The sequence below is a fragment of the Macrobrachium nipponense genome, chromosome 39, assembly GCF_015104395.2.
Source record: "Macrobrachium nipponense isolate FS-2020 chromosome 39, ASM1510439v2, whole genome shotgun sequence".
NCBI classification, from domain to species: Eukaryota; Metazoa; Arthropoda; class Malacostraca; order Decapoda; family Palaemonidae; genus Macrobrachium; species Macrobrachium nipponense.
The window spans coordinates 35,358,187-35,372,446 of NC_061099.1; the positions used below are offsets into that span (position 1 = coordinate 35,358,187).

Here is a 14,260-nt window from a genome sequence, read left to right on the forward strand (position 1 = left end):
TGTTTTCAAGTACGAAGGCACACAAGTCTTCATCTTTCCTGAAAATGAAGCCGGCCATATCCATTGAAAAGGGCCTTACAATCTCTTGCTCCTGATCAAGACTAAGAAGGAGTTAGGAAGGACGATCTTTTGCATGCCTCCCCGCCTAAACTAAGGGGTAGAGAAGGCATATGGTACGAAACGGGAGAATTATGGGATTGTCTCTGCCCGTTTTCGCTGAATCGGACTTCTCCAGTCTGCGTAGACTCGTCGAGGAGACATGCCTTAAATCCAGCGAAAGCAACATGGGGTCTTTTGGAAATGGACCATCTCTCAAGGGACTTTTTCATACCTTAGAAGTATTTAACTTCCTAGAATTGGTCCCTTGGGGTTATTGCTAAGAAGTCCCATGAAAAAGAACAAACTAAGCCCTGAAACCTTGCATAGCATCCTTACAGCATTGATAAGGCGGTTCAAGATGGATCGGCGGAAGTGTGCTCCCTCTTCGGTGCGGGAATACTAAATAAATAAAGAGAGCGTTCTATAGTGCTTTTCTCACTAACGGCCGTCTCTCCTTCGCAGAGATCCGCTTTGCTGTATGCGCCTCTCTCTGAAAATTTATTTCCTTCGCAGTTTGGTGAAGACATTGCCCTTCACTAACTGAGGAAAGCCACTCAAGATCTTTTAAGGCAATCCTCAAGGAAAAAATAGACCTGTGGGCTAGTGAGGAAAAGAAAGCCTCTAGGCCAGCTCAATACACAGCAGTCTTTCGAGAGGCCCTCAGGCTAGATCCATCGTCAGAAGAAAGTCAACGGAAAAAAGGGGAAGATCTGCCTTCCGTCCCTTTAAGAAGGGAAAATGAGAAATCTTTCCTCCAGACACCTGTAGGAGCCAGGTTACAATCTTTGCGGGAGCATGGGGAAGACATAGGATCCGATCCTTGGTCGATGTCAATAATCAAGAAGGGTTATTATATCCCATTCAAGGACAGGCCCCCCTTGCCCCCCTTGACACATCACCGAGGGAACTGTCAGCCATATACAGGGACCCTCCTTGTTCTGATGGAATACTCTTCGTCAAATGGTGGAACAGCTGTGGGACAAAAGAGCAATAGAGCTGGTACTGGATCAAAAGCTCCCCGGGGTTTTACAATCGCTTGTTTCTCGTAGCGAAAGCCTCGGGGGGATGGAGACGCCGGTACTGGATGTAAGTTGTTCGAACAAATTCGTACAACAACAGAAGTTCAGCATGGAAACGTCTGCCTCAGTACTTGCAGCTCTCCGTCAAGGAGATTGGATGGCGTCCCTAGATCTTCAAGACGCATATTTCCACGTCCCGATTCACCATTCGTCGAGGAAGTACCTTCGTTTCATGTTCGAGGGAAGGATCTATCAGTTCAGGGCCCTGTGTTTCGGCCTTTCTACGGCTCTTCAAGTCTTTACAGACTTGATGAAAAATGTGTCAAAACACCTTCACATGAAAGGGATAAACGTCTCCCTATACCTGGACGACTGGCTCATCAGGGCCAGGTCTCAAAAGCAGTGTCTGGAGACCTGTCAACAATCCTGGAATTGGACAAAGACATTAGGATTAATCGTGAACCTCGAGAAATCTCAGATGGTCCCCAGCCAGAACGTAGTCTATCTGGGGATTCAGATGGATTCTCGGGGTTTTCGAGTATTTCCTTCTCAAGAGAGAGTAAGGAAAGGCTGTGCCACAGTATTGAGCTTCTTAGAGAAAGAGCATACTTCAGCGAGGGAATGGTTGAGCCTTCTGGGGACCCTTTCCTCGCTCGAACAGTTCTTTCCTCTAGGAAGACTACATCTCCGTCTGCTTCAGTTCTTCCTGAGAAGCAGTTGGAGTTGGAAGACAGGACAGCTCTCGGACACGTTTCCAATCTCATTAGAAGTAAAGCAACAAGGTGGGTGGTTGACCCCCTTAGAAGAAAACAAAAGGAGATCCTTAGAAGTTCGGAACCCAAAGACCTGACATTGTTCTCAGTACTCGTTCGGAGACAGGTTGGGGTGTGACTTTAAGGTCCAAGGAACGTGTCAGGCACCTGGTCGGAAGAGCAGGGTGTCATGGCACATAAATTGCAAGGATCTCTTTTTGCGCTTCACCCGCCACTAAAGTAGCTTCGAGCAGATAGTCAGAGACAAAGTAATACAGATAAACTCCGGACAATACGACCGCTCTGGCTTATGTCAAGAAACAGGAGGAACTCACTCTCTCCGCCCTATACGAACTGGCAAGAGATCTGCTGATTTGGGCAAATCCAAATAAAGGAACGTGGTTCTTCTAACGAGATTTGTTCAAGGGGAGAGAACGTGAGAGCGGACAGACTGAGCAGGAGGTTCCAGGTCCTTTCTACAGAATGGACCCTCCACTCGGAAGTCCTGTCAGACCCTTTGGGTATCTTTATGGGGGAAAACCGCAGAGATCTATTCGCCACGTTTCTCTCCAAAAGGATAAGATACATTTTCGCGCCCTGGTAGAAGATCCCAGGGCTTATGCAATAGACGCCTTTCTCCTGGACTGGTCAGGTCTAGACGTGTACGCTTTTCCCCCATTCAAGATTCTGGGGGAAGTAGTCAGAAAGTTTGTGGCCTCGAAGGGAACCAGAATGACTCTGATAGCCCCATATTGGCCATCCCGAATTTGGTTCACGGAGGTGATGGAGTGGACAGTGGACTTCCCCAGATCTCTTCCAAACAGGATAGATCTGCTCAAACAACCCCATTCGAGAGGGTACCATCAAAATCTACCCGCTCTTGCTCTGACTGCCTTTCGACTATCGAAAGACTTGTCAGAGCGAGAGGGTTTTCTCGCAAGGCGGCAAGCGCAATTGCTAGAGCCCGCAGATCATCTACTAGGTGAGTGTACCAATCGAAGTGGGAAGTTTTCAGAAACTGGTGCAGGTCGAAGAAGCTGTCCTCTTCCAATACCTCTGTAACCAAAATTGCGGATTTCCTTCTTTTCCTGAGGGAAAAGTTACATCTTTCTGTACCAACAATTAAAGGATACAGAAGTATGCTTTCGTCAGTCTTTAGAAACCGGGGCTTAGACTTGACGAATAATAAAGATTTGCACGATCTCATCCGCTCCTTTGAAACGTCGAAGGTCAGTTAGAGCCTAGGATTCCGAGCTGGAACTTAGATGTGGTTCTGAAATTTCTGTCCTCGGAAAAGTTCGAACCACCTCATACGGCTTCATTCCGGGATATCACTAGAAAGTGTATTTTTATGCATTCAACTTACCTGTCAGATATATACTTAGCTATAGACTCCGTCGTCCCCGATAGAAATTCGAATTTCGCGGCACACTCTACAGGTAGGTCAGGTGATCTACCGCCCCGCCGCTGGTGGCGGGAAGGGTAGGAATCATTCCCGTTTTCTAAGACAGATTTTCTCTATCGGCCGTGACAGCAACATTGTTGTTGTTGTTACTCCTGATTTGATTTTCGTGTTTTTTCATCGCTATTGATCTTCTAAGCCGGTTATTTTGGTGACGTATTGGATCTTTGGTTTGGCATACTCTTTCGTGGACCTGTTTTTTTTTTGGACTTGGTTTTGGATATTTCTCATGATGTCGGATTCTAGCTTTACGGTTAGAAGACAGTGTGTAAACGAGGGATGCATGGTGAGGCTACCGAAAGCTTCGGTAGACCCTCACACAGTTTGTTTAAGGGTGTAGAAGGAATGAATGTTCAATTTCTAACACCTGTGATGAATGTGTAAATATGAATGAGGAAGAATGGAAGAATTTAAATTCATATTTAAGGAAATTATATATGGATAGGGCTAGGAAGGCTTCCTCCAGAAGTGTAAGTAGGTCTCGCTCTAACGAGCCTATTAAATTAACACCTAACCCTAAACCTCTATCTTCTTCCTCTAGTACTAAGACTGCAAATCCGGCAACGGAAATTGCAGATCTTAAAGCTGCGCTACAAAGGATGGAACGTCAAATGCTGACGTTGAAAGGTAAGCACAGTGATAGTGAATTAAGTGTCCCTAGTGCAGTGGAGGGTGCGTCTGATCGGCTCTGTCTCGCTCCCAGGCCTAGACCCTCTTCCAAGCTCACAGGCCCAGAGGAGAAGGAAATGTCGAAAGCCGTACGGAGGTTACGGAGAATCCCCACCGATCAGGCGTCCCCATCGGCAGATTCTGTGACGACCCGAACTGCCAAGGATCGCTATCGAAAAAGCATCCTAAAGAAGTGTTTTTTCTTCGTCAGATTCTTCACCGAATGTAAGGGATGGAGTTTCTGATGAACTGTCACGCCCCTTAAAGAGAAGTTGGAAGGCTACAACTTTGGATTCAAGCCCTGAACTTTTCTCCGATCTATCACCTTGTGAGAAGAAGAAAAGGAGATTGGTTCCTAAACGGAAATCGGAGTTTCCTTCCGCTTCTAGACATCCCTCCTCACTGAATCAGGGAAGGAAAAAGAGAATGCGGCGCCTCAAAAATTATCCAAATGTGCAGGAGCAACTTTCACGCCTTAGTAGGAGTTTTACTAAGGAAACTCCCAGGAGAAAGGACTCTTTCCTTCCTATAAAGAAGACGAAGGGAAGGAAAGAAGAAACGGAAGTTTCGGCTTATACTCAGAGGAGTAATAAGAATGCGCCAAAAACGCCAACCTGGCGCAATGCGCCAGATGCGTTTGAGACTCCATACGAGTCAGAAGAGCCAGAAGCGCCAAATGCGCCATATGCGCCAGAAGCGCCAGCCCTGGGCGAAATTCGCCAGAAGCGCCAGAATCGCCAAGAAATGCGGCCAGAAGCGCCACCCTGCCGAATGCGCCAGATGCGCCAGAAGGCCGCCATCTGACGAAATCGGCCTGTTTTAAAATGTTTTAAAAATACGCCAGTAAGCGCCCAGCTTGGCGCAAGGAATCACGAGCGCCAACCCGGCGCAATGAGACCACAAGTGACAAATAAGAGACGGACTTCTTCCAAAAGACAATTAAGCCAGGAAGATTTTGTTTGGCTTTCGGAAGGATAAACCTTTTAACCTGACAAGGACTCTAGTTGTCGCACAAGCGGCCGCCCGTATTCCTTGTCAGGACATAGGTGGTTCCGGAGAAAGCGATAGGAGAGGACATCCTTCGTCTGACAGGAGAGAAAGGTGTCGCACAAGCGGCCATCGCTCTTGCCAGGAGAAGGATAAGGTCGTTTTGCAGGATCAACCTATCTCTCGTAGGGATGCAAGTTATCGCACAGGCGGTCGTCGTTCTTGCGAGAGTGGTTGGATGTTGCAAGAGGCCAGTCTCCTTCTGGAAATAAACAATCCTCTTCGGAATTGGATTTTGGAAGAGATTTCGGACTCTGAAGATCACTCGGCTCCGGTTTGTCAGATTACAAGACGCTGGCAGCCCTCTTACTTCAAGAGTTTGGGGACTCTTTAAGCCCGACTGCTCCTCCTTCTCCAAGGTCCCTTATTTACAAGCACGAAGGTCCAGAAACAATCATCTTTTATTAAAATGAAGCCAACCATTTCCATGAATCAAGGCTCTATCCTCCGATTCCGTAGGAAATTGGTTGGAATCCAAAGGAGAAGGCGGGGAAGACAGTCTTTACCTGCCCTCCTTCCAGACTATCAGGAAAGAAGGGAAGGGTTTGGTACGAGACGGGCAAACCACGGGGTCTAGCTCTCCCCGTCACTGCCGAAGCAGATTTTTCGAATCTGGTGGATTCGTCTAGGAGACAAGCCTTGTCATCAGCAAAGATCACATGGGGGACTTCTGAGATGGACCATCTCCTCAAGGGATTGTTTAATGTCTTAGAAGTTTTTAACTTCTTAGACTGGTCCCTTGGGGTGTTGGCCAAAAAGACACAAGAGAAGGAATCTCTTAGTCCAGAAGTCCTTCATAGTGTCCTTTCCTGTATGGACAAGGCAGTTCAGGATGGATCAGGAGAGGTGGCCTCTCTGTTTGGAACTGGTATTCTGAAGAAGAGAGTCTTATTTAGCTCTTTTCTGACGAAAGCAGTTACTCCTACTCAGAGGTCATCTCTTCTGTATGCTCCTCTGTCGGACCAATTGTTTCCTTCAAATCTAGTAAAAGATATTTCTCATTCTTTGACAGAAAAGGCCACACAAGATCTCTTGGCCCAATCTGCAAAGAAATCGAGGACTTCGGGTCCTATTAAGAGAGAGACTCGGGCTCCTCAACAGCCCTTTCGAGGGAGTAACCTCGGCCAGACCCTCTTTTAAGAAGAGAGGAGTGCAGAAGAGAAGGTAGGTCTTCCTTCAGACCTGTCAAGAGAGCGAAATGAGACAACAGTCCTTCAAGCACCGGTAGGAGCCAGACTTCGGAAATTTTCCGAAGAATGTGCTCGGAGACAGGCAGAAATTTGGTCCCTTTCCGTGGTAACAAAGGGATATATGATCCCCTTTCGAGACAGACCTCCCTTGACTACGAACCCGAGGGAACTGTCAGCCCAATACAGGGACCCTGCCAAGAAAGAAGCATTATTGCAACTGGTAGAACAGATGTTGCAAAAGGAGGCCATCGAAGTGGTTCGGGAGATCCGCATTCCCGAGGATTCTACAACCGTCTTTTTCTGGTTCCGAAATCCTCGGGAGGGTGGAGACCGGTCCGTGGATGTGAGCGCATTGAACCGATTTGTGGAGAACACAAAGTTCTCTATGGAAACATCAAAATCGGTTCTTGCGGCTCTTCGTCCAGGAGATTGGATGGTCTCCTTAGATCTACAAGATGCATACTTTCATGTCCCCCTGCATCCATCATCGAAGAAATATCTCCGATTCATGATGCAGGGGAAGTATACCAATTCAGAGCCCTATGCTTCGGCCTTTCAACGGCCCCTCAAGTGTTCACGAGGCTAATGATGAATGTTGCGAGATGGCTACATCTAGAGGGGATAAATATATCCCTTTATCTGGACGATTGGCTAATAAGAGCAAAATCGGAATTCAGTGCTTGAAGGGACTTGGAGAAGACTTTGAACTTGACAAAATCTCTGGGACTGCTCGTGAACCTCGAGAAATCACAATTGATCCCCAGACAGAACATAGTCTATCTGGGGATACAGATGGATTCTCGGGGTTTTCGGGCGTTTCCATCTCAAGACAGAATTACTCGAGGCTTAGAAAAGATCTCGAACTTCTTAGGGAAAGAACGGACCTCGGCGAGGGAATGGCTCAGTCTGCTGGGCACCCTTTCCTCGTTAGAGCAGTTCATTTCCCTGGGAAGATTAAATCTCAGACCTCTGCAATTTTATCTAAAGAGGATGTGGAGTCAAAAGACAGAGACTTGTCAGACATTTTTCCCATCCAACAGGGGATAAAATCCGACCTAAAGTGGTGGTTAACCCCATTAACAAGGAACGAAGGGGTGTCCCTCTTGATTCGGAACCCTCACCGAGTGTTGTTTTCCGATGCCTCGGAAACAGGTTGGGGAGCAAACACTGGGTCCAAAGGAAGTAGCAGGTATTTGGACCAGACAACAAACTACTCTGCACATCATGCGAAGGAACTCCTGGCAATTCATCTAGCCCTGGAATACTTCGAAGCGGAAGTCAGAGGGGTGGTAGTTCAAGTCAATTCCGACAACACCACAGCTCTGGCTTACATCCGGAATCAAGGGGGCACTCACTCTTTCTCTCTGAACGAAATAGCGAGAGCTCTATTAACCTGGACAGAGGAACGGGGCATTATTCTGCGTACAAGGTTTGTCCAAGGAGTAAAAAAACCTAAGGGCAGACAGGTTGAGCAGAAAGAACCAGGTTCTCCCGACAGAGTGGATGCTCCACTCAGGAGTCTGCAGACAAATATGGTCACTCTGGGGGAGACCCCAGATCGACCTGTTTGCCACGTTCCTCTCCAGGAAAATAGACAACTTCTGCTCGCTAGAAGAAGATCCCAGAGCCACAGCGATCGATGCCTTCCTCATGGATTGGTCAGGCATAGATGCATACGCCTTTCCCCCATTCAAATTGCTGGGGGAAGTAGTAAGGAAATTTGTGGCATCGGAAGGAATGAGAATGACTCTAATTGCTCCCTTTTGGCCTTCCCGAATCTGGTTCACAGAGGTACTGGAATGGACGGTGGACTTCCCCAGATCTCTACCAGACAGGACAGATCTGCTCAGACAACCCCACTTCGAGAGGTTCCACAAAAACATTCAAAGTCTCTCCCTGACTGCCTTTTGACTATCGAAAGACTGGTCAGAGCAAGAGGTTTTTCAAAGAAAGTGGCAACTTCAATTGCTAGAGCCCGCAGAGCCTCTACCCTGCGGGTCTACCAATCGAAGTGGGAAGTTTTCCGTAGATGGTGTAGGTCGAAAAGAACTGTCGGCTTCCAATACCTCTGTAACCGAAATCGCGGATTTTCTCCTCTTTTTGAGAGAAGAATCCAAATTGGCCGTATCAACTATCAAGGGATATAGGAGCATGCTCTCAGCTGTTTTTAGAAACAGAGGGCTGAATCTCGAGAATAATAAGGATCTTCATGATCTCATCAGGTCTTTCGAGACTAAGAAATTGAGATCGTCGATTCCCCCGAGTTGGAACCTGGACGTTGTCCTAAAGTTCTTGATGTCGGACAGGTTCGAACCTATAGATAAAATCTCATTCAGAGATCTTACTAGCAAATGCATATTCCTGTTGGCTCTAGCAACTGCTAAGAGGATCAGTGAATTGCATGCTTTGGACTCTCGGGTGGGATTTAGAAAAGACTCGGCTGTCATTTCTTTCCAGGATCTTTTCCTAGCAAAGAATGAGAACCCTTCTAAACCTTGGCCTAGAAGTTTTGAAGTCAAGGGACTCTCTTCTCTGGTAGGAAGAGAGTTGGATCGGTCCCTTTGCCCAGTCAGGACCTTAAAATTTTATTTAGAAAAGAAGACACAGCTTCAGGGATGTCGACAAGGTCTTTGGTGTTCGGTAAGAAACCCCAAGAGACCGATGTCAAAGAACGCACTGGCATTCTTTGTCAGAAATGTAATTACCGAAGCTCATAGGAATTGCCAAGAGAACTCTTTAAAGCTGCTGAGAGTGAAAGCTCACGAAGTCCGGGCTGTGGCAACTTCCCTTTCTTTTACAAATAATATGTCCATGAGAAACATTTTAGCAGCAACTTACTGGAGGTGCAATTCAGTATTTGCATCCCACTATTTAAAGGATGTTAGAATAACATACGATAATGTTTCGCTCTTGGACCTTATGTATCAGCGGATACTATGCTGGGAAATGGAGCAGACGCTGATCCTTAAATTTGTTTTTTAATAATTTTAATAATTAGTTTTGATATTGTTGTTGAGTTGTGGGTTGCTTGAAAGGATGTTCGGGGATGACTCCATTCAATCGTAGTACTAACCCCAATGAGGATCAGGTGATCGGGATTAGTGTCGTGCTCTATGATCATGCCAATAGGCAAGGTGTTTTGTCATGTAAGTGGATAGGACCCATTGACAAAGATCCTAAGGTTCTGAAAGCGTAAGTGGGTAAGACCCCTGTAACAGACCATCAAGAACTCTTAGCATGAGGTCACTACCTCGCTGAGGCTCTTGAAGCGATACGGGCTCCTAGGCAGTAGCCATGAAGTCTTTCGCTAACACAGGTAGGAATCAAGGTTTTTAATTATATTACCTACAACATATGTTGTTTCCTGTCTATTTCAGTAGATTAGCTGTCTCTTACCCTCCGCCAAAGGTGCCAATCAGCTAAGTATATATCTGACAGGTAAGTTGAATGCATAAAAATGTTATTGTCATGATACAATAAAGTTTTATGCATACTTACCTGGCAGATATATACGGTGTATGGCCCACCCGACCTCCCCTCAGGAGACAGGTGGAAGAGAAAATCTGTCTTAGAAAACGGGAATGATTCCTATTCCCCGCCACCGGCCAGCGGCGGGGCGGTAGATCACCTGACCTACCTGTAGAGTGTGCCGCGAAATTCGAATTTCTATCGGGGACGACGGAGTCTATAGCTAAGTATATATCTGCCAGGTAAGTATGCATAAAACTTTATTGTATCATGACAATAACATATTTCTGCTATCTCTGGCTACGGCTAAAAGGGTCAGCGAGTTGCACGCCCTTGAGTCACGAGTTGGCTTCAAAGAAGATTCTGCGATTTGTTTTTTTTTTTTTCATTCCAGACTCTTTTTCTTGCCAAAAACGAGAACCTTTCGAATCCCTGGCCTAGGAGTTTCGAGGTAAAAGGACTTACTAGCCTAGTAGGCAGAGAAATAGAAAGATCACTTTGTCCAGTTAGAGCACTGAAATTCTATCTGGACAGAAGAAGCGGTTGGGAGGCTCACAACATGGTCTATGGTGCTCGGTGAAAGACCCCAAGAGACCTATGTCTAAAAATGCTTTGGCCTTCTTTGTTAGAAGTGTAATTACCGAGGCTCATAAGAACTGCCCAGATGACTCTTTTAATCTATTAAGAGTAAGAGCTCATGAGGTAAGGGCAATCGCGACATCAATTGCGTTCCAGAGAAATATGTCACTTAAAAATATTTTGGACGCAACCTATTGGAGATGCAACTCAGTATTTGCATCTCATTATTTAAAAGATGTGCGAGTAACGTATGAGAAATGTTTTTCTCTAGGTCCGTTTGTGTCAGCACAGACGGTTCTGGGTAAAGGAGAGAGCACCGATCCTTAAATTTATGTACGTAACCCTCTTGTCGGATGTGTTCTTGTGTTTCCTGTGCATGGGAGTGTCAGATGTCGCACTGGCGGCCTTCACTTCTCTTCATTAGGAAATCGAGTGACAGCTGACTATTAGAGGGGTACAAAATTTTTGTTTGATTTTGTATGTATGATTTTCGAGTTTGTGGTTGTTTGCTAAGAGTTTGGGGATGACTCTTAACAATCTTAGAACTAACACGGGTTAGGATCGGGTGATCGGGATCGGTTGTGTGCTCCTTAAAGAAGGCGTGTTGTCATATAAGCGGATTAGCACCCCTTGACAAATGCCAGTTAGGCTCTGCCGAGTAAGTGGATAAGACCCCATCGACAGACCAGCAAGAACTCTTGGCCACAGATCACTATCTCGCTAAGGCTCTTGAGGTGAAGCAGACTCCTGGGCAGTAGCCACGAAGTCTTCCACCTAATAAGGTAGGAACCAAGGTTTATTTATACCTACAACATATGTTGTTTACCTGTCTAGTCAGTAAGTTAGCTGTCTCTTGCTCTCCACCAAAGGGTGTCAATCAGCTATGTATATATCTGACAGGTAAGTTGAATGTATGAAAATGATATTGTTATGATACAATAAAGTTTCATACATACTTACCTGGCAGATATATACGATTGAAGACCCACCCAGCCTCCCCGCAGGAGACAGGTGGAAGAGAGAATCTGATTAGAAAACGGGAATGGTTCCTAGTCCTGCCACCCAGAGCAGGGCGGTAGATCACCTGACCTACCTGTAGCGAGTGCCGCGAAATTTGAATTTCTGTCGGGGACGATGGAGTCGATAGCTATGTATATATCTGCCAGGTAAGTATGTATGAAACTTTATTGTATCATAACAATATCATTTTTCATTACATATGGCAGGTACTAGATCCATCATGTTACCTATAGACAGTTTAGAATTAAAAAATTTTCTTAAATAAAAGAAAGAGCTTACCAAAAATTATAGAAAAATCATCAGATTTTTATTATGAATACCAATCGTGATTAATAATAGTTGACATTTGAATTAAAAACAACAGAATAGAAATAAAAGTAAAACTTATTTATTATTGCATGTGAATACACAAAAGTACTGAAAATTATTTTATATGTCATTGGTGTTATATTTCTTCATAAGTGGATGTAATCCCCTAAAAACATACCATCAGGGCAGTCTTCAGCTTCTTTTTGGACCTGTATTTTTTGTAGTGGGAAGGAAATTACACTATACACAACTTTAAGGTGTTGCACTCTATGTTGGGTCATTCATCTTGTTCTCATAATGTTCGTGAGTTCTTGCTTGGACTCCCAACTCTTCATTTCGTGACAAAGAGTTTCAAGAGTTTTCTGTCTACCCTCCCTCTGGTGGGACTTTATAGGTGACAGTTGCAACATGTGTCCAGTGAGGTTTGCGGTGCTACCTACACTGGACTTGACATTTTAGGCCCAAGAGTTGACAGCTGTTTGTTTACACAAGTACGTGCTAAAAGAAAGTATCCAAGAACACTTGTTCTGTGTTCAGAAGGTTAGCAAACGGGTGTTTGAGTCTCTGGGCAAATTGATAGTTTCATAGCCTAGGCAAGGTTCATGAAGTCAGGGGCATCTTTCTTTCTTTACCATTTATGAACTTTTTGGTTTCACAGGTATTGAGGGCAGGTGTTTGGCAGTGTCCATTTCCTCTTGAATAAATGTGACCATCTCAATTATTTACAGTATCAAGTATTTTCTTCCAGGTATGAATTACAGCATGAATAGCATTAATACATACGATAATCACAATTATCTAGTGTGAGGTATTTTCTTCCAGGTATGAATTACAGCATGAATAGCAGCAGTGCCGGATCAATGACTGCCAATTCTTGGGTGTATCACTGTAATCAGTCAGGTGTTGAAGCTTCTTTTGGCTCTGTACAGGCAAGTATAGTTTTCATTTTAAATGCTGTATTTTGATTGTTATATTTTCACATTACAAGTAGTGTAATGAGATGATTGGATTATATTTCTGTACTAGTAGAGTTCACTTGAATGATATATTCTTAAATTAGAAGTGAGTAGCCAACCCAATTGGAGGTAAGACTTTACTTAGCAAGTTGGTCAAACTGCATTATGTTGGATTAGAGTTGAATTTAAAGAAAATTGGCAACTAGTTAAACAAAAACTAAAAGAAAAAGGGAACAGATGAGAAGTATGAGGAGGGCACTGTTGCAGCTGGTAACTTAAGGGGGCCGGCCGGAACCCCTATATACGGTGGTATAGGGCAAAAAATGCAAAGTCATAAAAAAATTCATGGAGCTTCATATGGCAATTGAGAATACGTATACGAAATATTTCGTCAAAATTCCTCTTACTTTCGTAGTTACAGGGTAATTAGTAAACATAACTCAATAAGCCTAAAACATTCATCCGTACAAGAAAATGCAATATTTCTTCTGTTATCGTAAATTTTGATAATTATTGGCAAAGAAATTGTGAGAAATGGCATCTGTAGAGATTCCGTGGCTCGCAGAAGGGGGTATCTGGTTCAATCATGAATCAGTTGGACCATAGACTTCAAGTAGATTACACGTTCGAAAACATCTCGCTAACATACAGACGAAGAAAAATCGCTAAAGTATTATTACAGAATATCAAAATATAAGCGTAGTTAGTGAAGAGAGAGGGGGGGGTTGCCTAGTAACGCCCCCTTCTTGCCTGACAGCACACGTCACACTGTGCCCAAGGCTACGATCTTTGAGCAAAGAGATCTTCATTTATGATAAATAACATAGTTTTGGTTTTTTAATACCCAAAATGGAATATGAAATTCATCATAATCATGATTTATTAAATTGTCTTTGTAAAAAGAGAGTACACCTTCGAGTTTCACTTCTGACATTCTCTTGCATTTACGTTTGTTTATCTTTGTTTCGGCAAGAATGTCATCATGCCAAAGCGGAAAATACATGGAAAACATCTCGCTAACATACAGAAGAAAATTCGCCGTAATAAGCCGAGTTAGTGAAGGGGAGAGAGGGGGTTACGTAGGAAGGAGTGCCCCATCTTGCCTCAAGCAGTGCCCGAGGCTACGATATATGAGCAAAGGGATCATCATTTATGATTAAATTATGATAAATAAAATAGTTTGGGTTTATTAATACACAAAAAAGAAATATACATTCATAATAATAATTATTTATTAACATTGTCTTTATAAAAATACGAAGGAAAACTTTGAACGCCCGTATCTCAAAACTATACTTATTGACCTTCAAAATCTATCTCCTCACTTAGTTTTAAAGCTATAACATTGGAATTCGGTATATAACTCAGAAAGACATTATAGAACAATCAAATAGAGCCGTTTTTTTCCAATTTTTGTTTTCGTCTTTTTTTTATAAATTTTTTTTGTCGTGATTTATAGGGTTTATTTTTTTACCATATTGAAAAATTCATATCTAGCAAAAAAATGACTTTTAGAAAAAAAAAACTCCATTTGATTGGAGGTCGACATCAGGTCTATATATGGTAGTAATCCCAGGTCTTAATATTAAATATCAAGGGAGGAGATAGAATTTGAACAATGGTTATTTTCGGGATAAATTGCCCTGGCGTCACAAAACCGAAGGTCAGAGGCAAAAATCATATGCGGTTT

At 44.0% G+C, this 14,260-nt stretch overlaps 1 protein-coding gene across 1 annotated transcript in view; it reads left to right on the forward strand.

Annotated features, from left to right (window-relative positions):
- The window catches only part of LOC135210294 (transmembrane protein 209-like), a 50,593-nt gene that overhangs the window by 22,298 nt on the left and 14,035 nt on the right, over positions 1–14,260 (forward strand). The window contains exon 5 of the mRNA XM_064243177.1: positions 12,437–12,543. Coding sequence (XP_064099247.1) covers positions 12,437–12,543 — 107 coding nt within the window. The remainder of the gene's footprint in view (positions 1–12,436; positions 12,544–14,260) is intronic.